At 36.2% G+C, this 26,309-nt stretch overlaps 1 protein-coding gene across 6 annotated transcripts in view; it reads left to right on the top strand.

Annotated features, from left to right (window-relative positions):
- Positions 1–26,309, top strand: part of ALS2 (alsin Rho guanine nucleotide exchange factor ALS2) — a 71,794-nt gene that overhangs the window by 34,519 nt on the left and 10,966 nt on the right. For 4 of the 6 annotated variants that reach the window (XM_045806513.2, XM_045806511.2, XM_045806510.2 and 1 more), the window contains 15 exons: positions 544–724; positions 3,449–3,514; positions 9,008–9,170; positions 13,375–13,506; positions 13,904–14,032; positions 14,370–14,440; positions 14,844–14,910; positions 15,252–15,454; positions 15,573–15,638; positions 16,673–16,771; positions 17,356–17,520; positions 18,640–18,751; positions 18,965–19,042; positions 22,723–22,856; positions 23,744–23,911. In XM_045806513.2, coding sequence (XP_045662469.1) covers positions 544–724; positions 3,449–3,514; positions 9,008–9,170; positions 13,375–13,506; positions 13,904–14,032; positions 14,370–14,440; positions 14,844–14,910; positions 15,252–15,454; positions 15,573–15,638; positions 16,673–16,771; positions 17,356–17,520; positions 18,640–18,751; positions 18,965–19,042; positions 22,723–22,856; positions 23,744–23,911 — 1,834 coding nt within the window. The remainder of the gene's footprint in view (positions 1–543; positions 725–3,448; positions 3,515–9,007; positions 9,171–13,374; positions 13,507–13,903; positions 14,033–14,369; positions 14,441–14,843; positions 14,911–15,251; positions 15,455–15,572; positions 15,639–16,672; positions 16,772–17,355; positions 17,521–18,639; positions 18,752–18,964; positions 19,043–22,722; positions 22,857–23,743; positions 23,912–26,309) is intronic. The other 2 variants (XM_087862713.1, XM_087862716.1) reach the window with 2 other exon arrangements.

The raw sequence follows: 26,309 nt of genomic DNA, 5'->3' as shown, positions 1-26,309 counted from the left end.
GCTCTCTTCACTGAAGTGTTGGGCTTGTCCAAGGGGCAGTGGAGCAAAAGTCAGTACAAAAAGTTGAAAATGTTAACTAAAATATAACTACAAAAGTGAGTTTAATTCCTGGCTGTCACTTACCATTTGTGTGAAATTAGATAACTCACTTCCCTTTTTCTGACTTCAGATTATTTATCTTCAAAATGGGAGGAGAGTTGGATTTGCTCAGTGGTTCTCGAATTTGGCTGGTCTTCGGAATTACATGGAAAGCTTTTCTTCTGAATATATCCATCCTGGGATCTTAACACTAGCCTACTGAGTCAGAATCAATAGGATCCCTGTGCCTGTATTTTTAACAAGTTTCTCAAATGACTGGATTCAATGATCTCTGAAGTTTCTTTCTTCAATATTGTGATGACTTGAGTTCCATAGTCGATAGTACATCTCAATGTGTTAAGTATTTTTAGAAACGGGGGATTCATAATCTTGATCATAAGAAAGTATTCAGGTAATGAGTCTTCAAGTTATGTCATCATCATCATCATCATCACTTTGTTACAGAAAATTTGGGCACTGCAAATACAGTCCAGCTGTTGCAGGAGGTGGCAAGCCGATTCAGCAAGCTGTGTTACCTAATTGGTCAGCATGGAGCCTCACTGAGCAGCTTCCTTCATGGGATAAAGGAAGCCAGGAGTTTGGTCATTCTGAAGCATGCAAGTCTCTTCTTGGATAGTTATACAGAGCAAGTATCCAGTCCCGTGTCATGTTCAATCTCTGCAGGGTTATTCTGCCAAGGAGAACAGCTCCTTAATCAGAAGAGACTAGATTAGGGACAGTGATTTAAGGTAATAGAAATTGCAAAGCAGTATTTTAATCTTAAGCCAACTATAGTTCTGCATTGCTAAAATTTTAGTTTTCTTTAAGGGGAAAAAGGGTTTTAAAATAGTGAATTATATTTCTGTAGTCTAGCAGAATGGATGATAGTGTACTTAATTTATACTTAATTTACATAAGATACACTGTAATAAATATGGTTCTTTAGAGAACAATTTTGCTTACCTAAGTACATTATACTAAAATTAGAAGAAATAAGTAATTAAACCAATTATTTAGACCAACTGCTAATGGTAAATATGGAGTTGTTCCAATGTCTGTTTTTTATTGTTTTGTAAATGAAGGGTTTAAAGACCATCCTATCTTCAAAATAAGGATATTTCCATAATAAAATCTAGCATAAGTTATCCAAGGTTCTTTTAATGTTTTTTAAGTAAAATATCCTAAGTGTATTTGAAAATTTAAATATTTCTCACTTTTTCTTAATTATATTTTGACATTTTGATGTGAGGCATAATTTTTTATTTTGATGACTGTTAAAATAACATTAATGCTGTTGATCTGAAGTGAAAGTTTTTTCTTTATTAATACCTCATCCATCTAGCAAATATCGACCTAATACCCACTAAGTGCCAGGCCCTGTGTAGAGCTCTAAGATCATGCAGCCACAGTGGGGAGCCAGTGAAAAGAAGTTCCTGTACTATTGGTGTTTTGTTTAGGTTATTTTTAATATAAGTGATGGTGTTTATTATTGAAAATTATATGAATAGTCAAAAAGATATTTAAAGTTGCCCATAATCCTATCACCAGAAATAACCATTGTTAATAATTTTAGTGTACTGCCTTTCAGATTTATGCATCTATCTGCAGATAGATGCATGTGATTTTAATTGTAAGCAAACTTAAATATATTTGAAGCTATTGTCTGAGAGGAAATACCCTACTTGGAGTCTTTCATATTCTTTCAGACATGAAAAATAACATAATTTGATACCAATTTACTTTTTTTTTTTTTTTAGGGGGTGGGAGGGGCAGAGGAAGAGAGAATCTTTTTTTTTTCTTTTTTAAGTTTTTATTTATTTGACAGAGACAGCGAGAGAGGGAACACAAGCAAGGGGAGTGTGAGAGGGAGAAGCAGGCTTCCCACCGAGCAGGGAGCCCGCTGCGGGGCTCCATCCCAGGACTCGGATCATGATCTGAGCCACCCAGGCACCTGGGAAGAGAGAATCTTAAGCAGGCTCCATGCTCAGCATGGAGTCCAGTGCAGGGCTCAGTCTCATGACCACGAGATCATGACCTGAGCCAAAATCAAGAGTGGATGCTTAACTGACTGAGCCACTCAGGCACCCCCAATTTACTTTCTTAAACTAGATTTTGTTTGTTTGAAGGTTTTAGCTTTTAGTAGTATAGTTCTTTTTTGTCTTATTTATCTCACAATTTTTTTTTTTACTTGTTCTCTGATACTTCAGGACTTGTACTTAGAGATGCTTTTATTTTGATACCTTGGACTATCTTTTAACATAATTTATTCATATAGATGAGGCAAATAAAAAATCTTGATATGTTTATGAATTTTAAAAGTTAATTGTGGTAAAATACAGATAGCATCAAATTTACCATCAGGACCTTTTTTGTTTTTTTAATAAAGATTTTTTATTTATTTATTTGAGAGAGAGCACAAGCCGGGGTGGGGGGGGGAGGGGAGGGACAGAGGGAGAAGGAGAAGTAGATTCCCTGCTGAGCAGGAAGCCTGATGCGGGGCTCAACCCCAGGACCCTCAGATCATGACCTGAACCAAAGGCAGCTGCTTAACCGACTGACCCACCCAGGTGCCCCCATCAGTTTTTTTAAGTGTACAGTACCCTGGGCTATTGAATTTGCCTTCTCTCGAAGTCAGTTGATTCCATTTTGCCGTTCTGGGAGTATGGTAGAAATGTACACAACTCAAAGCAATATATCGAGACATTCTCTAGCACTAGATCAAAACTTAACCAACATTTTCTAACAGTTTCACTTGAGCTCTTTTAACATATTTTCTTCCCTTCTCTATTGTTTATTTCTGAAGACTTAATTTTCATTAAAAATCCAACAATTTTAATTGTATTTTCTCAAGTTTATGAAGTTACCAAGGGAAAGGGGTGCCTGGGTGGCTCATTTGGTTAAGCATCTGCCTTTGGCTCAGGTAATGATCATAGCGTCCTAGGATTGAGCCTCACATTGGGCTCCCTACTCCATGGGGAGCCTGCTTCTCACTCTCCTCCTTCTTGCTGCTCCCCCTGCTTTTGTGTGTTCACTTGTACTCTCTCTCTGTCAAATAAATAAAATCTTAAAAAAAAAAAAGTTATCAAAGTAAAATCTACCAAGCAACTTCTAGCATCTTCTGCATAATTTTAATTGTATTTCAAATTTACAGTAATATTAACATCTTTACTAAAATGTTGTTTTCCCCTCCTGATTATCACACAATCTGACCTTCTTTTCAGTCGAGTCAGTTCATGAATGTTGGCATCACAAAGTTCTGAAACTTATTGGTGAGACCAAGAAGTATCTACTCCAGATGCTTGTTAAGTAAACTTGTTCTTCAGAAATTTCATTTAACGCTGATGTACATGTGTTTTCTTTTTTGCTCAAGGTATTGCACATCTATTACAAATTTCCTGGTTATGGGAGGATTCCAGCTTCTTGCTAAGCCTGCCATGTAAGCAAATACATACCTTCCAATTATCATTCTAACAACCAAAGATCATGTTTTATAGTGTTCTGTGTTTTTAAGTGCCCAGGAAGAGCTTTGGCTTAGTCATTTTACCAAATGAATCAAAATGTAGACTTTCACTAACTCTTACAAAAGACAGATATTATTAGCCCCTGATTATCATTGTAAGTAGTATGATATTGAAAAAACCACAAGTTTGGGGTCCTTCTTTATTATCCCTGAGATGTTGGACAACTCTCTTAACCAAATTGAGCCTAATTTTTTCCATGTGGAAAATGGAAGTGTTTTTTTCCCCTGGTTATGGGGAACAAATAATGTATGTGATGGTATAGAGAAAAGCACTAAGTGTTGCACAAATACAAAGATTTTGCATTTAGCTTCTGGATAACAAATATAAAAGCCCCTTACATGGGGCTAATCTTTCTGAACTATGTAGATTCTTAATGAGTGTTGACCTAGAGACAAAGGCAAGTTTAAAAAATTCAGTTATATTTTAACACTCAACATACCAAATATGTACCACAACCAAGATTTAATAGATGTTAATGTCTTGCCATGTTTGCTTTTGATTTTATATCCCAATAGAGTAATAACATCCTTATCTCAATTCTTATCTTCAGGGGGAATAGTGTTAGTATTTCTTCATTAAAGTTGATTGCCTTAGGTTTTTGGTAAATATCATTTGTAGGGTTAAAAGTCTCCCTTATTAAAAAAAGAGGGGAGGAAGGGTTCCCTTCTGTTCCTGAAAGTTGAAGAGCAATTGGTTTTTGTAATGGTAAACATCCTAGAGTTCCCAAGATAAATTCAGTTGTCTGCCTGTATTAGTTTTTCAGTACATTACTGGATTCAGTTTGCTAATATTTAAAATTTTTTGCATCTATATGAATGTGAGGTTTTTCCTTCTTTATTGAACTTGAAGTTTTGGTAAGAAAATTGCACTAGAAATTATAGTGAGTGTGGAAATTTCTTATTTTCTAGAGTAGTTTTCATGAGATAGGGAATATCTGTACTTTGAGATATTGTAGAATATATCTGTAAAAACATATAGCTTTTGTGGGGGCATTTCTGTGGGGAGTTTTTAAACTATTGACTTAATTTCTTTAATGAATAGATCTGTTCAGGTCTTTATTTCTTCTTGTGACTCTAATTATTTGTATTTTTCTGGAAAATTATTTATTGCCTCCAGGTTTTCAAATTTATTGGCATAGTATTGCTGCCATTGTCTTAAGATGTTTTTACCTCCATAATAAGTGTAGTTATATCCCCTATTTTTCATTCCTCTTATTTATGAGTCTTTTATCTTTTTATCTTGGTCAGTTTTGTCAGCAGTTTACCCTTTTTTATTTTCAAAGATTAAGCTTTAGTTACTCCTTTCTTTTCTCTGTTTTCTATTTCATTAATTTCTGCCTTTTTTTAAAGATTTTATTTGAGAGAGAGAACGAGCATGAGCCAGTGGAGGGGCAGAGGGACAAGCAGACTCCCTGCTGAATGTGGAGCCCAACTAAGGCTCCATCCCAAGACCGTGAGAGCATGACCTGAGCTGAAGTCAGGTGCTTAACTGACTAAGCCACCCAGGCGCCCCTAATTTCTGCCTTCTATTTCCTTCTAATTTCTTTGTGTTCCCCTGTTAATGTCTTCCAACTTGAAGAGTTTAGCATTTAGTTCATTAATTTTCCAGTCTTTCAGTTTTTCTAATGTACTCATCCAAGGCTATAAATTTCCCTCCAAGTGTTGCTTTAGCTGACTTTTGATACCTTTTGTTTTTATAGTCATTCAATTTTAAATATATTTCTAATTTCCATCATGATTTTTTCTTTGACTCCTGTTATGTACTTTATTTCCAAAGTACAGAGGTTCAGCCTTTATTTATTTATTTTTTTAAATATTAGAGAGAGAGAGAAAGTCGGCATGAGTAGGAGGGAGGGGCAGAGGGAAAGGGAGAGGGGAGAAGTAGACTCCCTGTTGAGCAGGGAGCCCAAGGTGGGCCCTGAGATCATGACCTGAGCCAAAGGCCGATAGACGCTTAACCGACTGAGCCACTCAGGTGCCCCAGTAGCCTTCATTTTTTTAAATGACAGGTTAAAGAGCGGAATATTTTAACCTTATGTAGTAAGTTTAAAATCTTTGATCTTGCTATTTTGTTTTATATTAATATAATGACACCACTTTCTATTCTATTACTTTTAACCTGCTTATGTTATATTGTAATGTTTTTGCATATTTCTTGTAAACAGGAAATTGATGGACTTACTGCTTTGTTGGTTTTTCAATCTGAGGGTTTCTGGCTTTTAACTGACAAGTTTATATTTGTTGTAATTACTGATTTTACATTTATTATACATCTATGTATTATATTGACTAAAAAAAGCTTATTTAGGGGCGCCTGGGTGGCTTAGTCATTAAGCGTCTGCCTTCGGCTCAGGGCGTGATCCCGGAGTCCTGGGATTGAGCCCCACATCAGGCTCCTCCACTGGAAGACTGCTTCTTCCTCTCCCACTTCCCCTGCTTGTGTTCCATCTCTCGCTGGCTGTCTCTATCTCTGTCAAATGAAGAAATAAAATCTTTAAAAAAAAAAAAAGGAGAAAATGATGGCAGCCAAACCAATAATTAAATGAAGGGAAAAAAAGAATGGTTATTTTTCCAAATAGTAATGCTTGAAGAAAAGCAGGTTTATTATAGGAGGATGCAAAAATAGCGGGGGATTTGTGGCAATTTAAAAATAGGGAGATTTCTGGGCATCTTCTAGTTGGTGACCCTGACGCCTTATTTAGCTTTTTGTTGTTGGTGTCGTTGTCGTCGTCATCAGCCTTCCTCTAGTTTTTCAGAGTTGAGTTCACAGGACTCAGGAATTGACCTGATTCCTTGTTAGAGCAGCTCAAACAGATGACTTAAGTGAAAGCCTCTTGCTAGAACCTAGGCAGGTGGGAAGCAAGTAATGAACAGTGGGTGACTTTAAGTTATGGAAACAAATATTAAGTCTGGATTTGGGCAGCATTTCCCAAGCTGTGGTTCATGAATCCTGGGGTTTTTACATATTTAAAAGGCAATAATAACATCTTATTACAACTTCTATTTATAAAGTCAGTATTTTAAATTATTTTGTAGTATTTATTTAAAAAGAGAACCTCTAGAGCACAGCTGGTGAGCCCACATGGCAGTTAGTCGGTCTTGGCTGTTGATACTCAAACTCTCATCACTCTGCTGGTTTATCATTTAGCTGCTCAACTCATGCTAGCCTCGTGGTTTGATCATCATGTTGTTTTTAAAAAATTATTGTGCTAACATATACATACCATAATGTTATTTTTAAACACTCCTAAGTGTATAATTCTGTGGCACCACGAATATTCATGTTGTATAAACCGTTACCACTATATGTACACAAAACTTTTAAAAATCATCCCCAACAAAAACTCTATCTGTACCCATTAATCAATAATTTCTTCTTCTTTCCACCATCCTGAGCTCCTGGTAATCTCTATTCTACTTCCTGTCTTTATGAATTTGCCTATTCTAGGTACCTCACATAAGTGAAATCATATAATATTTGTCTTTCTGTGTCTGGTTTATTTCCCTAAGTGTAATGTTTTCAAGGTCTGTCCATGTCGTAGCATATACCAAAATTGCATGGCTGAATGATATTTCAATATATGTATATATATATACACATACATACACACACATACGTACATAAACACACACACTACATTTTGTTTATTCATCTGTGGATGTACACTTGGGTTCTACCTTTAATGTATTAATTTTTTAAAATTCTTTTTTAAGAATTTATTTATTTGACACAGAGAGACAGCACAGAAGCAGGGGGAGCAGGAGAGGGAGAAGTAGACTCCCCACTGAGCAGGGGGCCCAATGCTGGGCTCAGTCCCAGGACCCTGAGATCATGACCTGAGCCAGAGACAGATGCTTAACTGACTGAGTCACTCAGGCACCACTGACATATTAATTTTTGAGTAACAAGTACAAACCTAGCCATGTAAGGGAAGAGCAGTATTGCCACTATTAGATTAAAACTCCCAGGGAAGATAAGCTGAACCTCCTTCAGGTTTCCTGAGACCATACAAGGGTCTTTTTGGAAAAGTCCATAGGCAAGGACCTGAGTGAATCCTGAAAAGTAATAGGACTTAAAAGAGTTAGAACATTTCTGGTCTAGTACTGGGCATCCAGAAGAAATGTGGTCCTAGTGGGTATGTGTTCAGCATGTGTTATTTCAGTCTCTTAGGAGCAGGTTAAAGCAGAACACTTCTGTGGGGTTAAATGAGTGTCCTTAGCTGATCTCAGCAGCAGAACATGTAGGAGGAAGTAGGAACATCTACACAAGCCAAATATAAATAAAAATCTGGGTCATGTTCCCAGGGCACTCTCTCTCAGATCTCTTAATTGCATTATAAGACAATTCAATTTGTGCTATTGAACTTTTGGGTTCCTGGAAATTATTACGTATTTTCCATTCCAAGATAATATTTCATAATTTCTGAGTTAAACATTTCTTTATTCTACAGTTCTCTAAGGGATTATAAAATGATTAATTTTTGCTTATAGTCTTGTGTGACGTTGTCTAATTTGAAGCCTTGTAGGTAAGAATTGTAATATAATGCTTATAAAACACTCAGGGTAGTACCTGGCACATAATTATTGCTTATTAAGGGTCGGATAATGATTATTCTGTCCCACCAACTCTTACTTCTTTCACATCTTTTCTTTTTTTCTTCTTTCACAAATTTTAAGTATTTTGGTTTGATCATAGTCTCAGTGTGTTATTGATCACCATTAAAATTTGCAGTAAAATTTTAATAATGAACTTAAAACTGTGAATGTAAAAACTAAATGTTGGTTTCAGTTTAAAATGCTTGTGAAGATCTCAGCATTGAAATCTTCACATAGAATTAGCTCTACTGTTTCCTGTTAATTGTAGTAGTGGTACCTACAGCTTTTCATTACTCTCTTGTAATAAATTTTTATTAATTGAAGGAAAAAAAGAAGAAATTAGAAGTATTTTAATATTACATGCCAGTTGTGTTGGAGCGAAGAGCTGTGTTTTTCTCCATTATTTCTGTTTAGTACAACTGATAGAGCAATTAGTCTTGCCATTTATTGCTGTGACTTTTGGCTTGGAAATTAACAGGTAATGGTGTCAGCTGATCTCCAAGTATTCCCTGAAACTGTGAGAGGCATGATTCATCTCCTAGAACTCAAGGCACAATTTGTGATTAACCATCTCTATTATAGAATTACTAATGCTACCATATGCTGCCTTTTATATGCAAAAATCCTATTTTATAGGCAGGGAAATTCTTTTAATTATATCTGTCTTATTTCATTGTATTTATATTCTACTTTCATAGCACCTAAAAATGCATTCTGAAAAAAGTAGTGTCTAGTGAAATATATCTATTCAATATCATGCACTTTTCAGTACCAAAAAGATTAACTAAATTTCTTTTTTTCCTCTATTTCCAGTGATTTCCTAAATAAAAACCAAGAGTTGTTGCAAGATTTATCAGAAGTAAATGATGAAAACACCCAGTTGATGGAAATACTGAATACTCTGTTTTTCTTGCCAATCAGACGACTTCATAATTACGCAAAAGTTTTGCTAAAGCTTGCTACTTGTTTTGAAGTGGTAAGCTCCCAAATACCTCATTTGAACTCTTGGGAAGCCAAGGATCATAGTTGTTTGTTTGGATTATGCTACCCCAAGATCTCAGCTCCACTAATTTACTATTTATATGTGTCTAATTAAATTTATTTTTCTTCAACACAATGAAGGAAGAAAGTTTGACCATAGGTAAATCTAGTTCTTTTTGCTGTTGATTTAGTTTCTTCTTGGAACCTTATCAAGATTAATTTTGTTTTCATTTTACAGAAACTGTGTCAAAAGTTGAGACCCAGTTAAGCTACTCACTCGATAGTTGTCAAAGTTTATTGAGTGCATACTAGTACAAGTTACACAGAGCTCTTTAAAACCCTGGCTTTCTGATAAGAACAGATACTACACTTGATCTTAGCCAAAAGGGTGGGGGAATGGGATAGACCGGTGATGGGTAGTAAGGAGGGCACATATTGCATGGTGCACTGGGTGTTATACACAACTAATGAATCATCGAGCCTTACATCGAAAACCGGGGATGTACTGTATGGTGACTAACGTAATATAATAAAAAATCATTATTAAAAAAAAATAATAAAAAATAAAACCCTGGCTTTCTGTATAATGAGATACCTGTAAGGCGGCGGAGTTACCACCTGGCCAGGACTCAGGATAGACTCATGCCAGGTATTTGGGTCACCATAGCATATGCTATGAGAAATCACAGTGTTATAGGATTTTCTCAGATGTTAAGTGGTCCACTTTCTATATGAAATTAGTTGGGTGGAGTCCTATAAAATTAGTACCACTGTAGGATATGGGTGTATGTTAAAGCTGGTGCTGAGACACTGACCTTTGAAATTGTACTAAAATGTGTAGTTTCATTTTGTTCCCACTCTGAAGGGCTCTAGAGAAACCTTAATGATTCCAGGGTCTCTTATACTTTAGAATCTTTTAAATCATGAAACTTACCTCCTTATTTGGACAGATTACAGTCTCCAGAGTGACCCACAAACTGATGTGGGCTTTTTACATTTGATTCTACTGTGTCCTCATAGATCTCTTCTTTAGTCTGATTTAAATTTTAGCTCAAGCTGATGTAGTTTTAGCAATGAGGGTTTGAACTACACAAGTAACCCACTGAGATGCAAATGTCATGTCAATGTGTCCTCAATTAATCAAAGTTCTTCCCCCCCAGACCAGCTTGGAACTGTTCAGAGAGTCCAGTATTGCAGTTTCCAGTCTCAAGGGTCCTAATTCTGTGTGAAAAACCAGACTTTTTAGTTTGACACTTAAGGCCCTTTATAATCTGATACCTTCTTTTGTTTCTAGCCTTATGTACCATCCTGTGTCCTCCATGTTAGTTCAGATCCCTGGACATGTTTTGTATTTCCTTCATGAGACACTCTACCTCCATCCTCATTATGGGAAAATTTCAAGGCCTGGGTCAGAAGTCATTTTATCATGAAAATGAAGCCCTCTGTAACTATACCACATTCCCTCCTCTTCCCATCTTTTAAGAATTAGTTACTCCTTTCTCTATGCTTTGTTAGTACCGTCTTTCTCCATTATTCTCTTATCATGATCCCCAGGACTGGGGATCAAAATTATCTGTGGAAATTTTTTCAGAACACATGGCCATGTTCCAACACTGCAATTTGTTATTTAGTAAGGCTCAGGTACAGCTTAGACATCATAGACACATGTAATTTCTCTAGATAAAAATAATACCTGATATTTATTAAATGCATTTCATGTGTCAGGTACTAAGCATGTTATATGTATTCATTTAATCCCATGTCAACCCTGTAAAGTAGATATTATTATTATCCCCTTTCTACAGATGAAATAATTGAGGCGCAGCTGAGAATTGTTCAGGCTAGAATTTATGTCCACGGGCCCCAGAGTCTACTCTTTTAACCACTTTACTATATTGTCTCTTCTGGTAGATAACCTATTAACAAAACCATTGCATTATTCTGGTGTGCTGTATGTTTTTCTATCTTTTCTGCCTTGTTTTAAGCTCCCAGAAGGTAAAGATTGTACCTTATTTTTTTTTATCCCTGACACTCAGCGGAATATTCTGTATGTAATACATGCCATTAAATGTTTTTTAAACGAATGTAAAATGAGTATGAGTCACTGTAAGAATTATGGAATGTAAAGTAATTATTCATGAATGTGAGGGATCATCCTTTTGTTTTACCTTATGCTCCCTTTCCACCTAGCAGCGCAATTATACCCTATGCTGTGTTTGGTTCTCCAAGCTTGGCCCACAAACCCCTGGGGATTCCGGAGACCCTTTTAGAAGCGTCACAAGATCAGATTGTTTTCAGGACAATACTAAGACATTTGCTTTTCCGTGGTGTGTCATTTGCACCAGTGGTGCAAAGTAAAGATGGGCAAAACTGCTGGCTCCTTAGCATGAATCAAGGCAGTGGCACCAAACTAGTCATTGTGTTCTTTGCTGCCATGCGTTTGCAGTTAAAAAACAAAATAAGTAAAAATATGCCGGTTTCACTTAGAAATACTCTTGATAGGGGCGCCTGGGTGGCACAGTCGTTAAGCGTCTGCCTTTGGCTCAGGGCGTGATCCCAGAGCTCTGGGATCGAGCCCCACATCAGGCTTCTCCACTATGAGCCTGCTTCTTCCTCTCCCACTCCCCCTGCTTGTGTTCCCTCTCTCTCTGGCTGTCTCTCTCTGTCAAATAAATAAATAAAATCATTAAAAAGAAAAAAAAAGAAATACTCTTGATGACACAGCAAAAATTATTTTATTTAACCTCAACCAATGAGTATACATCTTTTTTTTTTTTTAGATAAATTGACTTGTTACATTTTATTATTTTCAGGTAGCCAAATAATGATTCGATCGATGTATATGTTGTGAAATGATCATCCACAATAAATCTCGTTAATATCCATTATCACACACAGAAGTATATATCTTCTTAATATTCTGTGTGAGGAGATGGGAGTACACAGAGCAGCTCTGCTGCATACTGAAGTATGGAGGTTTTTCAAGAAAAAGCACAAGATTACTATTGTTTGAGTTGAGAGCTGCTTTTTTTTTTTTTTAACTTGAACAATTGGCAGATAACTATGTTTATTCAGATTTGGGTATCAGGCAGATATTTTCTCAAAAACGAGTAAATGAACCTGTCACTTCAAGGAGAACAATTGACAGTATTTGTGGCCAATGATAAAATCTGAACTCTGAAGCAAAAAGTGAAATGTGGGAAACATGTATGTGTCACTGTTGAGTTTGGCAGTTTCCCAGTACTTGACAACTTTTTCTGATGAGATTGGTGATAATATTAACATAGAACTTCTGACGTTGTGTGATAAAATCTATCAACATTTGAAAGGTCTGCATAACTCAGAGAACCAGTATTTTTCCAGGTGTCTAATCCACATGCTGTAAAATCATGCGTAGGGTAAAAGAGCTTTTCAAAGTGTAAGATAGATCAGCGCATTTAATGTAATAGAGTACAAAAAGTTCGGTTAATATCGTTTCAGATTCCACATTTCAGCTACTCTTTTAAGAACCTACCACTTAAGACTTTTGGTTTAGTTTCAAAGAATATCCACTTATTTGAAATGGCTATTAAAATAATCCTCCCTTCCCAACTATATAGTCTTATAAAGCAAGATTTTCTGCATCTATTTCAACTAACAGATTAAATGCAATAACAGAAATGAAAATCTAGCGGTCATCTTGTCAGGCAGACAATAGATTTGAAAAAATGTAGACCAATGTTACTTTTCTCACTAAGCATTTTGTTGTTTTTGAAAATAGTTATTTTTTATTTAAACCGTTACTGTATTTGAAGTGAGTTCATAAAGATTAAAGGTTATTTTTATTTCTCAACTTTATTTTCTAATATGGTAAATATCAATAGATCTAACCCACATAAGCAAAATAGAGGCATATCCCAAGGCCAAAACATTTGAGAATTCCTGCCATGAGTTCTCTGCTGCTTTCCTCACTATATCTGCCAGTGTTTGTTTCTTTCTCCTGGAGTTATTCTTCTGGTTCATATGTACATGTGTATAGTAGAATTTTTTGGAACCAATCTTCTTTCCGCTCATCCCCTTTTAATGTACCACGTCTGTTCTTCATTTGGATTTCTTCCCTAAATTTAATACTGTATATCTACACCACACTGAGGCTACAGATTCTGCACAATTGTTTTATGTTCTTTCTCTCCCCCCCCCCCTTAATTATTGGCTTTCAGACATCTCCAGAATACCAGAAACTGCAGGATTCCAGTTCTTGTTATGAGTCTCTTGCTCTCCATCTCGGCAGGAAAAGGAAGGAAGCTGAATACACACTGGGCTTCTGGAAGACCTTTCCCGGGAAAATGACGGTAAACCATGCCAGTTGTCATTGCCCCAGCTAACAGCAGGCATGTCCACGACAACTGCCGTAATTTTCTCCATTCCTCATTTGTTCATAATGTTTTAATGAGCCCTTTTCTAAGGGTGGTCAAAGGACCACAGCAGTAGTCGCTCTAAACCTCAACACCTACCCTCATTTCTAGGAATCCTCTCCTTTCCACATCACCTTTTGTTTGTTCCTGTCGTTTTCTTAATTTCCTTTGAGTGCTTTTATTAAATGTTCAGATCCTATCTAACTTCAGGTTTAACACCAAGCTAAGCTATGAGCAACAAATTTTCCTAAACGTGATTTGTGTCTTTTTCATTTCCTCTTTGCATGTTAATGTAGTTGTGACAGTTCTGTTATGTATCTGTTTTCAATTCCAGGATTCCTTGAGGAAGCCAGAGCGTCGGCTGCTCTGTGAGAGTAGTAACCGAGCCCTATCTCTGCAGCATGCTGGGAGGTTTTCTGTGAATTGGTTCATTCTCTTTAACGATGCCCTAGTCCATGCCCAGGTACGCCAGATTCCTCACTTTTACTTAATTAAACCATCAGTTTGTATTAAAAATATTGTGATTTTGCTGAAATTATTGAATAAAAGAGAATGTTTAGCTTGCATCTGTGGTATGGACCAAATTTCAGGGAGCTCTTTTAGTTTCCAGCTTGAAAATGAATATCAGCCGTGTGAAGGGGTCCTTGTAGCAGAGATGGCACGACCCACTGGGATTAGCTATGTTATGGGGACTAAAATGTGGCCGAGATGTGGACTTAACCATTTGAAAGGAGTTATATAGAGAGACCCAAGGGCCCGCGTGAACTTTCTCAGATGTGTCTCCATGTTCTTTCTTTCAGTTCTCCACACATCATGTTTTCCCTTTGGCCACGCTATGGGCAGAGCCACTTTCTGAAGAAGCTGGTGGTGTGTAAGTATGTCCCTCTTCTCGGACCCTTACCCTAATTCTCTCCCTCTGCTACCTAGGTTGTTTCCTTAGACATGAAAAAAAGCTCAGGAGACCTCCTCATTCTGCATAATGAGGCTCACCTTCCCAGCCTATGGATAGTAAAGTGGCCTGTTGTGAAAATCATGGCTGATCATGATCAGTGGTGGAAGGGCTTCTTCATTGCTCATATCCCCATTGTTCAACACAGAGCAAATTGACTCTGTCCTTTCTATCTCCTACTGTGAAAACCGAACCCAAGGCATGTCTGCATTTACATTTAATTGACTTCTCCTCTTGAAATAAACAAGTTGCTTTTAATATTTGAGGAGTGATATTACAGACAGGTTGTCATACCTACTGGTATTTATCCTTGTGAACGTTTTAGGAATGGCTTAAAGATAACTACACCTGAGGAGCAGTTCACTCTCATTTCATCAACACCCCAGGAAAAGGTTAGTCCATTATGATATTTTCTTTTGATCTTTTGAGCTGGCTACGTCTGTCTCTTATGCTAGGAAAGAAATGATAAAAATTGTCCTTCCTTGACTAATGATCCATAATTATGTCTGGTAAGTCTTCGTTAAACCAAGACTATAGGTTTTTGTTTTTGTCTTTTGATGTGACATAATTTGAAACATACAGCAGTGAATTCCAAGAGCCAGTCAGCATTACTCAATAAGACAAGCATTAAGAGACAGAAAAATTATTCATAGCAAGTAAAGCTATCAGGATTTAAAACAGTGCTTGAGTTGTTGCCTTAAGCTTAATTGACATTTACTTTTTTTGTTCCTAGACCAAGTGGCTACGGGCTATAAGCCAAGCTGTGGATCAGGCTTTGAGGGGGACATCTGACCTTCCACCTTATGGAAGTGGCAGCAGTATTCAGAGGCAGGAACCACCCATTTCACGCAGTGCCAAATATACTTTCTATAAGGATCCTCGCCTAAAGGATGCAACCTATGATGGACGCTGGCTTTCAGGGAAGCCTCACGGCAGGTGAAAATGTTTCAGATTTATGCATGGGGTGAAGATGATAGTCTGATTCAATACTGAAGAAGTATCGGTTATCTGAAACATTCCTTGATCTGTATTGTTTTTTGCTTATGCATTCCAGAGGGGTTTTGAAGTGGCCAGATGGAAAGATGTATTCTGGCATGTTCAGGAATGGCTTGGAAGATGGGTAAGAAGATTGTGTAAAACCTAAGAGTAAACTCAGCGTCAGCCACTGATGACATTATTATGTATTGAGAGTTATTTTCAAAACAAATAGATTTTTGTTTTGTTTTTTAGAAATGCATACAGTGTACTAGGGCTTACAATGTACGTGTGTGATCATAAGAGGGCTGGGAATGTAGGATGCAGCCTGATTTACCTGAAGTGAATCATTTACCTTGGTAGCCTTATGACCTCAAGTGACACAGCCCTTCTCTGTGTTAAAGTGGGCCTGTTTTCTGTTCATTTCTCAGTGGTGAAGACTGAGAACCTGGGGTAATATTGATGGTGAACTGTTGCTTTCGTAGTGCCCTTTTACACAAAGGATATAGACAAATTTTCCTTTCAGTAGTTTTACTTTTTTTCCTCTCAGTAATTTTAAGTCATCTTTAATTTCTGTGATAGCTAAAGGAGAAATCTTCTAGATGATATATTATCCTAATGGTACTCAAGTGACATTTTTGCATAAGCTTGTCATGTTTTCTAACATTGTAAAAATATTTGCACGATAAACTTATGGCAGTGAAGTATTTTATATCATGTTAGAGAAATTTATTTTACTATATGATTTTTGTGTGTGTGATGATGTAAATTTTTATAATGTCTTTTAATCTGCTTTAAATGGAATTTTACAATGAAAGGAGACTTCAAATAATCTCATTTACCCTGCCACACATGGATGAGGGAGCTGGGTACCTGCACTTATGCAAGGTGATGTGGCTAATTAGTAGCAGAGAGGCTTAGGACCTAAGTTTTCTGTTTTTCACTGGAGTTGGGGTAAAACACATAATCTCTGTGTAGTGGGATTGAGGCCCCACTCCTCTAAGACTTGCCTGATTGTTTAGGTAATAGATACATTTTAAACCAAAACCCCATTTACCCCTTTCCCCCATAGGTAATTCTTTTTCCTGTTCTCCTTGTTAAAGTGTTTACACGTGCATATATAGAAAAGGTGAATATGTCCTAAATGCATCTTCTGATGTTTTTTATTCTCCTTGGTAGATATGGAGAATACAGAATCCCAAACAAAGCGCTGAACAAAGAAGACCATTATGTGGGCCATTGGAAAGAAGGAAAAATGTGTGGTCAAGGAGTCTATAGGTAATAACATTGGAAAGGTTTTGGGCTGGTGTTGCTTTTTCAAACAATCACATAGACTTAAATGTTTGTATAGCCAAAATTTCCAAGGAGTAAGTAAATTTTATTCTTTTTATGACTGAAACCGTTTAAAAAGTCTTCTTATAAAGATAACTTCTTATCTATCACAAGGTGAAAATATTAGGTTATTATTTAGTTTTCAGCAAAACTGTACAAACCTTAGAAACCATAACTTTCTCATAGAATCTGCTAAATGTCTTTCGTATAAATTTATCTTTATTAAATAACTCTAATATGGACAAAACCTATCATTCTTTTAGAGATTACTCATTATTTCATTTTCCCACAAGGGATTAATACACATTTTTCCCCCTTATTAACACAGAATACCATCCATGATGTCTTTAATTTCTAAGCTTCATTCATTCAAATACAAAAAATTTTGATTGGTGAAAAATAATCATATAAATAAATAATTATAGCCACCAGTGGGACATGAGTATAATTTTGAATTTCCTAAACTTTGTAAAAATGAGCATCAGAAATTCAATGTGTTTGTGATCTTCATCCATTCTTTGTAACCACAGTTATGCCTCTGGTGAAGTGTTTGAAGGCTGTTTTCAAGATAACATGCGTCATGGTCATGGTCTCCTGCGAAGTGGAAAATTGACTTCCTCTTCTCCCAGCATGTTCATTGGCCAATGGGTAATGGATAAGAAAGCAGGATATGGTGTCTTTGATGATATCACTAGGTACGGTATTCTGCTTCTAATCTCAAAGTTGAGTGTGAGAGGATAACGTTCCTATAGTTCTTCAATAACAGTGATGCTTTTATTAAGGTTGAGCATCTTAATTGGACGGTATTGAGACATTTTTTAATAAGACACAGTTGCCAGGCATCATTTTTTCCATTTGCTTATGAACCAAGTAATAGGTTACTTCTTTACAAGATCAGGATCTTTCAGAATTAACCTAGGTACCATTTTCCTTAAAGCTCCACATGTACAAAGCTTTTAGTGTTTTAGAGATTACCAAATCTTTATTATAAAAAGAAAAACCTCTAAAACAATCTGTAGATAATAGGAATAAAAGGTCAGAGGGAACCAATGGAAATTCCCTTTGGGGGTCATAGGATGGCATCTGAACACCTTTCTGCTTAGGTCTTTTGTTAGGTCAGGGACTTGTTACCATGCCAGCAACCCAGGAATCAAGCTTAAATTCAATTAACTAAACCTTGGGGAGTAATGCATTTCTTTTGCCTCCGTATTTGATTTAGCCTGATTTGCTTTTGGACTTAATACATACTTTTTCCCCCTTCATGTTATTTTTATAATGTGGGATTTTAAAATTTAGATGTTATTACTAAACTCTATGATTTTTTTAACAAGCAGTTTATACTTACCTTGTTTTTTAAGTGGAGATTAGTAAGATTTCTCTGAGTTTGAGTTTGTGAAGAATGAGACTTCTTATATAATAAACCTCATTTCTTTTTTTAAAGTTTTAATAAGTTTTGGAGTAAGAAAAACGTATGCATAGATTTGAGTCTACATACTACATTTTGAATGAAATTATTTAGAGTTGAATTCTTGACATTCCTTTTTTCAATTATCAAGGACGTACATGGAATATATGCAGACCTATGTCAGGTAGACTATATTAAATTCCTGAGAGAACGTTACTCTGAGTAAGATGTCTTTTGCTACCACATTGGCCCATGTTTGAGGAGACACAGAGTTAACCACCTGAACTAGAAAAATGGAACAAATACTAACGTAGGAGTGATGATACTTGGAATCTTCCATATTATAATTGTTTTTTTCCATCTCATCCTTACCAGTTTTGCATTTCATTTCTTTTCTATTTCTATACAGGGGGGAAAAGTATATGGGAATGTGGCAAGATGACGTATGTCAAGGGAATGGTGTGGTAGTTACCCAGTTTGGATTATACTATGAAGGCAACTTTCACCTTAATAAAATGATGGTGAGTAGAATATTTTGCATATAGTTGCTATTGACTTTTTAAAACTCCCATGTCCTTAACTTTTAAATCATCATTTTATTAATGTTCTACCTTCTAAGTACTATTTTTCTTGTCTTTTAAGATTATATAAGGCTTTGGGGGATATGGCTGTGTGAACTCTTAAGTTACTTTGCATTTTATCTGCTGTGATTTTTGTTTTGTTTCTTCACATAGGGAAATGGGGTTTTACTTTCCGAAGATGATACTATATATGAGGGAGAATTTTCAGATGACTGGACTCTTAGTGGAAAGGTTGGAACCTAACTTTCTTCTTCCTCTAATCCAATCTTCTAATTTTTTCTTGACCTTTAAGAAAATCTACCTTACCATAAAATTCACCTGTTTTAAGAGTACATTTCAATGACTTTTAGTAAATATATAGTTGTACACCCATCACCACAATCCAATTTTAGAGCCTTTCACATCATCCACAAAGATTTCTGTCACGATCTCCTGCTCATTTGCAGTCACTCCTTGTTTCCCCAGTCCCAGTCCCAGACAACATGTAGTGGACTTTATAACTCTGTAGATTTGCCTTTTTAGGTCTGTTCCTATAAATGGAATCAGTATATGGGCTCTTCTCTGTGGCTTCCTACACTTAGAATGTTTGAGATTTTTCCCATATTGTGGCCTTTATAGCAGTTCATTCCTTTTTATTGCTGAGTAATATTCTAAAACCTTAATCAGTTGATGGGCGTGGGATTATTTCTCACTTCAGACTATTATGAATAATACTACTATAAACTTTTGAGTAAAACTTCTTGTGTGAACATATGTTTTCATTTCTTTTGGGGAAGAATTTAGGAATGCAATTACTGGGTTGTATGGTAAATTGATATTTAACATATCAAGAAACTGCCAGTTATTTGCCAGTGGCTGCATCATTTTACATTCTCATCATCCGTGTATGAGGAATCTAATTGCTCCACGTCTTTGCCAGTATTTTTTATTTTGTTTTTTTCTTTTTGCAATTCTAGTAGGTGTGAAATGATATTTCATGGTTTTAATTTACATTTTCCTAGCGACTGATAATGTAGAGCATGTTTTCATGTTCTTATTAGTGATTCCTATATCTTCTTTGGTGAAACACCTCTTCCAAGTATTTTGACATTTTAAGAATTTGCTTGTTTTTGTAGTCTCATTGAATTGTAAGTGTTCTTTATATATTTTGGGTATAACTCCTATAACAGATATAGGATTCACAAATTCTTGCAGTCTGTGGCTTCTCTTTTTATTTTCTTATTAGTGCCTTTTGAAGCACAAAAGTTTTTAATGAAGTCCAGTATATCAGAAACATCTTTATGAATCAGGCTTTGGGTGTCATATCTAAAAAATCTTCGCCTAACTCAAGGTTATTAAGATTTTCTTCTCGGGGTGCCTGAGTGCCTCAGTTGGGTAAGTGTCCAACTCTTCATTTTGGCTCAGGTCACGATCCTCAAGGTCATGGGATCGAGCCCTGTGTTGGGCTCCACACGCTCATCAGAGTCTGCTTGAGATTCTCTCTCCCTTTCCCTCCCTTCTGCAGCTCCCCCTGCTTGCATGCAAAAAAAAAAAAAGGTTTTCTTCTAGCAGTCTTATAGTTTTAGCTCTTATATTTAGATCTGTAACTCATTTTGATGTACTTTTGTGTATGGTCTGGGTTAAATATCTAAAGTGATCTTTTGCATGTGGGTATCCAATTGCCTCAGCAGCTTTTCCCATTGAATTTTCTTGACACCTTTCTTGAAATTAATTCACCATGAAATGTGTGAGGTTTTTTTTTTGGACTCTTTAATTGTATTGCAGTGATCTACTTGTCTCTCATTGTGCCAGTACCACACTGTCTTGATTACTATAGATTTCTAGTAAGTTATGAAATCAGGAAGTGTAAGTCTTCCAATTTTGTTATTTTTAAAAATGTTTTGGCTATTCTGGATCTTTAGCCTTTCCATATAAATTTTAGGACTGGCTTGTTAATATTTGGAATAAAACCTACTGGGATTTTGATAGGGATTGTGTTGAATCTGTAGATCAATTTCAGAAGAATTGCCATTTTTAATAATACTGAATCTTCCAATCCATTAATGTGGAGCATCTCTCCATTTATTTAGATCTTTCGTTTCTGCGAGCAACATTTCGTACTTTTCAGTGTGTATCTCTTGCATTGGTTTGGTTAAATTTGTTCCTAAGTATTCTTTTTCTAATGCTGTTGGTAAAGAGAATTGTTTTTTTTCTTTTTAACTTTATTTTTGGATTGTTCATTGCTATTATAGAAAAATACAATTGATTTATGTATTTTGTTTTTGTATCCTAAAACTTTGCTGAACTTGTTTATTCTACTAGGGGTTTGGTGTGAAGTGTGTGTGTATATTTCTTAGGAATTCTTTTATACAGGATCATGTTACCTTCAAATAAAGACACTTTTACTTTTTCCTTTGCAATATGGAGGGTTTTTTGTTTTTTGGTTTTTTTGTCTGATTACCTTGGCTATATTCTCCAGTAAAATGTTGAATAGAAGTGGTAAGAGTGGATATCCTTGCCTTGTTCCCTATTTTAGAGGAAAAGCATTAAATCTTTCACCATTAAGTATGAAGTTAGCTAAAGGTTTTTCATGGATTAATCAGATCGAGATAGTTTTATTCCTAGTTTGTTGAGAGTTTTTATCACGAATACATCTTGGCTTTTGTCAAATAGTTTTTTCTGTGTCTGTTGAGATGATCATGTAGGTGTTTGTCCTTTATTAATATGGTGTATTATGTTCATTGCTTTTCTGGGATAAATCATGGTGTATAATACTTTTATAGTTTGCTGGGTTTAATGCTGATATTTTGTTGAAGATTTTTGTATTTATGAGGGATAATGTCTATAGTTTTCTCATGATGTCTTTGTCTATCTTAGGTAAAACTGGCCCCATAGAATGAAATGGGAAAGGTTCCCTTCTCCTCTGTTTTCTGAAAGAGCTTGTAAAGTCTTGGTATTATTTCTTCTTCAGATGTTTTGGAGACTTCACCAGTGAAGGCTCATCTGGGCCTGAGCATTATTTTGTGAGAATATTTTTATTTTTTAATTCGGTTTCCTTCTATTCCGATTTTCCATTTTTTCTTGAGTCAGTTTGGTAATTTGGTTCTTTCTAGGAATTTTTCTGTTGTATCAAAGTTATCAGATTTGTTGGCATAAAGTTGTTCTCTTAGTATTCTCTTGGCCTTTTTAATTTCTGTAAGGTTGCTGTAATACCCTATTTCATTCTTGATTTTGTGACTTTATGGCTTTTTTAATTAATCTAGTTGAATGGCAATTTTGTGTATCTTTTCAAAGAAGCAAATTTTGGTTTCATTTTTCTCTTTTTTAAAATCTCATTGCTCTAATGTTACCTTCTTCCTTCTTGTTTGGATGTATTTATTTTTATTTTTTTTTTTAAGATTTTATTTATTTGAGAGAGAGTGAGAGGGAGAGAGAGCACAAGGGGTAGAGGGAGAGTCAGAGGGAGAGGGAGAAGCAGACTCCCTGCTGAGCAAGGAGCCCGGTGCAGGGCTTAATCCCAGGACCCTGGGATCATGACCTGAGCCAAAGGCAGACGCTTAACCACCTGAGCCACCCAGGAGCCCAAGGTGGAATTTTAGAATACTAATTTGATGGCTTTCCTATTTTCTAAATAGACATTTATAGCTATAAATTTGTCTCTAGGCACCAGATTCAATAAATATGGAAAGTTTTATGTTCATTCAGCTCTAAATATTTTAAATTTTTTTTTTTTCGGTAACTTTTTTTCTTCTACCCATGGATTATTTTCATACAATCTTTTTACACATGCATGTACACATACTTTTTTTTTTTTAATGAATTGGGGACTGATAAAGAGTTAAAAAGGGAAAACGTTAACTGGTGCTTTTTTTTTCTTTTGATTTTTAATTGGAAATAATTCTAAATTTGACACTTTCTTTAACTTTACCTAGGGAACACTGACTATGCCAAATGGAGATTACATTGAAGGTTATTTTAGTGGAGAATGGGGATCTGGGATAAAAATCACTGGAACCTACTTCAAGCCTAGTCTGTATGAGAGTGACAAAGACAGACCCAAAGTTTTGTGAGTAACTAGTGTTAATTGTGGATTAATTATTAAGTGTTTTGAGTTGTTTGCTTTTATCAAAGATGGTTAATACTTTAATTACAGAACAAATTTTTTTTAACGCAAAACAAATTTTTGAAGTCATTTTTTAACAAAGTGTAACTTCCTTGTATTGCCAACTGCTGCTGTTATACATAATCTATAGTCTTGGTTTAGATTATAGCCTCAGAGCATAGATGTTTAAAATAAAAATTCTGTGTGGGGGATTAATTTTACTATTAATGGTGCAGATATCCAAATTGATTTAAAGAGAACATTCTTAAATGGAATCCCTACACAACTTGATTTTGAAAAGTAAAGGCCAAACCTATATATACTCTGCATATGTGGGAAGGAAAACAAAATCTGTATCTAAGTGTATTATGTTCTTCCTCCATGTTTTTGGCATGTATCTATTTTCCTTTATTGATTCCAGCATTAACTTTGTTTCTGTATTTTGGTAGCTTCTCCAATTCTTTGTTCTGATGGACACTTGATATATTTTTAGAACCCAGTATTATATAATGCATTTTACAATTCTCATTATGAGATGTGCAAAGTGCAGGAAGTCCTTGCTTTAACAGAAATCAATTTTACAAAATCAATTTTGTGGAAATGTAGAAAGCAAAGGAGTCGATTCTGATGTGCTTCATACTTAACTGTTTATACACTTTAGTATCCGATAGACGCTAAGTAGCTTAAAATCATTTCTTTAAAATTTTCATTCAGTGTTTATAAAATAGAACCACTGCCAGTCTCGGCAGTTTTGTTACAGAAGCATTCCCAGTTGTATATTAGAAAGTTTCTGTTCTTCAGGATTTTTGCACAAAAGAAGTGATTAATAAAACTTGCTGCGGCTTTATTAGCAGGAAGCTGGGAAACCTGGCAGTGTCAGCTGATGAAAAGTGGAAAGCAGTATTTGATGAATGTTGGCGTCAACTGGGCTGTGAGAACCCAGGCCAAGGGGAAGTTTGGAAAGCATGGGACAATATTGCTGTGGCCCTGACCACCAGTCGGCGCCAACACAGAGACAGGTGAGTGAATGCCTGCGCAGCATAGGGCAGAGTGTTATAGGAAGTTGAAACTTAACAAGTAGTCAAGGCTTGCCATATTGAACTTGAAAATATAATTTTAAAGTCAATGATGTACTTCTGTTTCTGGGTAATATGGGAAAAATACACCTCCCTTTATCTTCTACTGAACTCAACTATAAAACCCAGGCAGAATACATGGGCAGCTGTTCTGTAAAGAAGATATCAGCTAGTGTATTGAGGAAGAACACCTGAATTCAAAGTACCATCGAACCAGTTATAAGTTGTTTTTGTTTTTGTTTTTAGTTGCAAGTTTTTTAACGTCAATATCCCTCAGCCTGAACTCAGTGTAACCCGAAACCTTGAAGTAAGCACTGTGGTATATAGAAAGAGCTTCAGAAATAACCCTCTGCTTCTGGCTCAAGATGCAAAAAAGAGACTCTTAAAGCTCAGATATTGTGGGGGAGATACACTGTGTTCTTTCTGTGTTTTTCCTTCATTTTTGCAGGCTTCAGCCTCCACGTACTTCTGTGGCAGGGTGGCAGTGGCATTTGCTAGAGCAGCCAGGAACAGGAAAAACTCTTGTAGGAGTAGAAACTTCTTCCTCTGTTGGTGGATCCTCAGGTCTAGTAGTCATGGCCAAATCCCATTGCTTTTTTGGCCTCTCTATCCTGCCACTGCTTGGCCCTAGATGTGGCGTGTTCACAGAAGTGGGCCGTTTCTGGCCTGAGGATCTAATAGGAGACCCAGAAAATGCAGGTGAGGTAATGGAGAGAGAAGAGCTCTAGAAAGCGACCCTATAAGGTTGTTTATGAACTCCTGGGCTCACCCTAGACCTGCACTTGGGTGGATTTGGTCCTAATTCACATACCAAATACTTTGAGAACTGAGCTAATAGGTAGACTTCCACCCAGGTCCCAGACTGACCACTGAGTGATATGCTCACAGACCTAAATAGGACTGCAAAAGCTTTGAGAAGTGAACTGACATTGAAACCACTGCTCACAGAAGGCTGAAACAAAACTATCAGCTGTTTCAGATGTTTCCAAGATCAACTACATGTTCAGTGATCCACTAGAGGGACTCACAAGACTGGGTGTCATATAGGTAAGAGTTACTATAGCAACACAGTGAGGATCTATAGTCAGATCATAAGAGAAGACCCCAGGCAGAGTCTGGAGGATTCCATGGGCAAGTTTCCCACGCTCTCTCCCTTCTGTGAGGGGTCCCACAGAACACACTATCCCCCCAGCAGTAAAATGCAGCCGTTCTGCCCGGGGAAGCCCATTAGGGACTCAGTGCCTATGGTTTTTATTGGGGGCTAGTCACATAAACACTCTGTGCTTAGCAACTGTCAGAATTCCACAGTCCCAGAAGGAAAATAGATAGTCACCATAAATCACATTGTTAGCCTAGTTGTGGACAGCAAAATACGCTTATTAGCTAGGGAATATTTCACGTCAGTATAGGGAACTTTTAGGAAGCCGACTTTAGAAGCCAATCCTTCTAAAGATAATAGTTTCAAGCCTACTATGTTTATCAACATTCTTTTTTAAAATTTTTATTTAAATTTAATTAACATAGTGTATCATTAGTTTCAGAGGTAGAGTTCAGAGATTCAGAGTTGCATATAACACCCAGTGCTCATTATATCACGTGCCCTCCTTAATGCCCATCATCCAGTTATCCCATCCCCCAAGCAACCTCCCCTCCAGCAATCCTCAGTTTGTTCCCTGTAGTTAGGAGTCTCTTACGGTTTGTCTCCCTCTCTGATTTCATCTTATTTTTCCCTCCCTTCCCCTACCCTGTCAATGTTCTTCATAGGACAAAAACAAGACCCGAAGTGTCATAACATAATACTCAGAAATGTCCAGAATATAAACAAAATTACTTGGTAATCAAAGAACCACCATCTCATTTTGGGAAAGACAATCCATACATACCAATGGCTTCCCAACATAAATTTTGAAATTATGACTAGAACTTTAAAGGAGCTATTATAAAAATGCTCAAATAAGCAATCACAAACACCCTTGAAACAACTATTAAAATTGAAAGTATCAGCAAAGAAAAAGAAGATATAAAGGAGAACCAAATCAAATTTTAGAATTAAGAAATCTAATAACCAAATAAAATCACTGGGTGAACTCAGTAGCAGAATAGAGATGACAGTCAGTGAACATGAGACTAGATTAATAGAAATTATCCACACTGAACAATAGAGAGAAAATACATGGGGAAAAAAAAAAGGAACAGAGCTCTAAGGACCTGAGAGTCTAATATTTGTGTCCTTGGAATCCCAGAAGGAGAGGAGAAAAAATATGGGGATGCAAAAATATTTGAAGAAATAATGGTTGAAATTTTCCCAAATTTGGTGAAAGACAAATGTGCAGATTCAAGA

This window comes from Ursus americanus, chromosome 1, assembly GCF_024610735.1.
Source record: "Ursus americanus isolate L20-20 chromosome 1, mUrsAme1.1.p, whole genome shotgun sequence".
Lineage (NCBI taxonomy): Eukaryota > Metazoa > Chordata > Mammalia > Carnivora > Ursidae > Ursus > Ursus americanus.
This window is presented reverse-complemented; position numbering and strand designations above follow the sequence as displayed.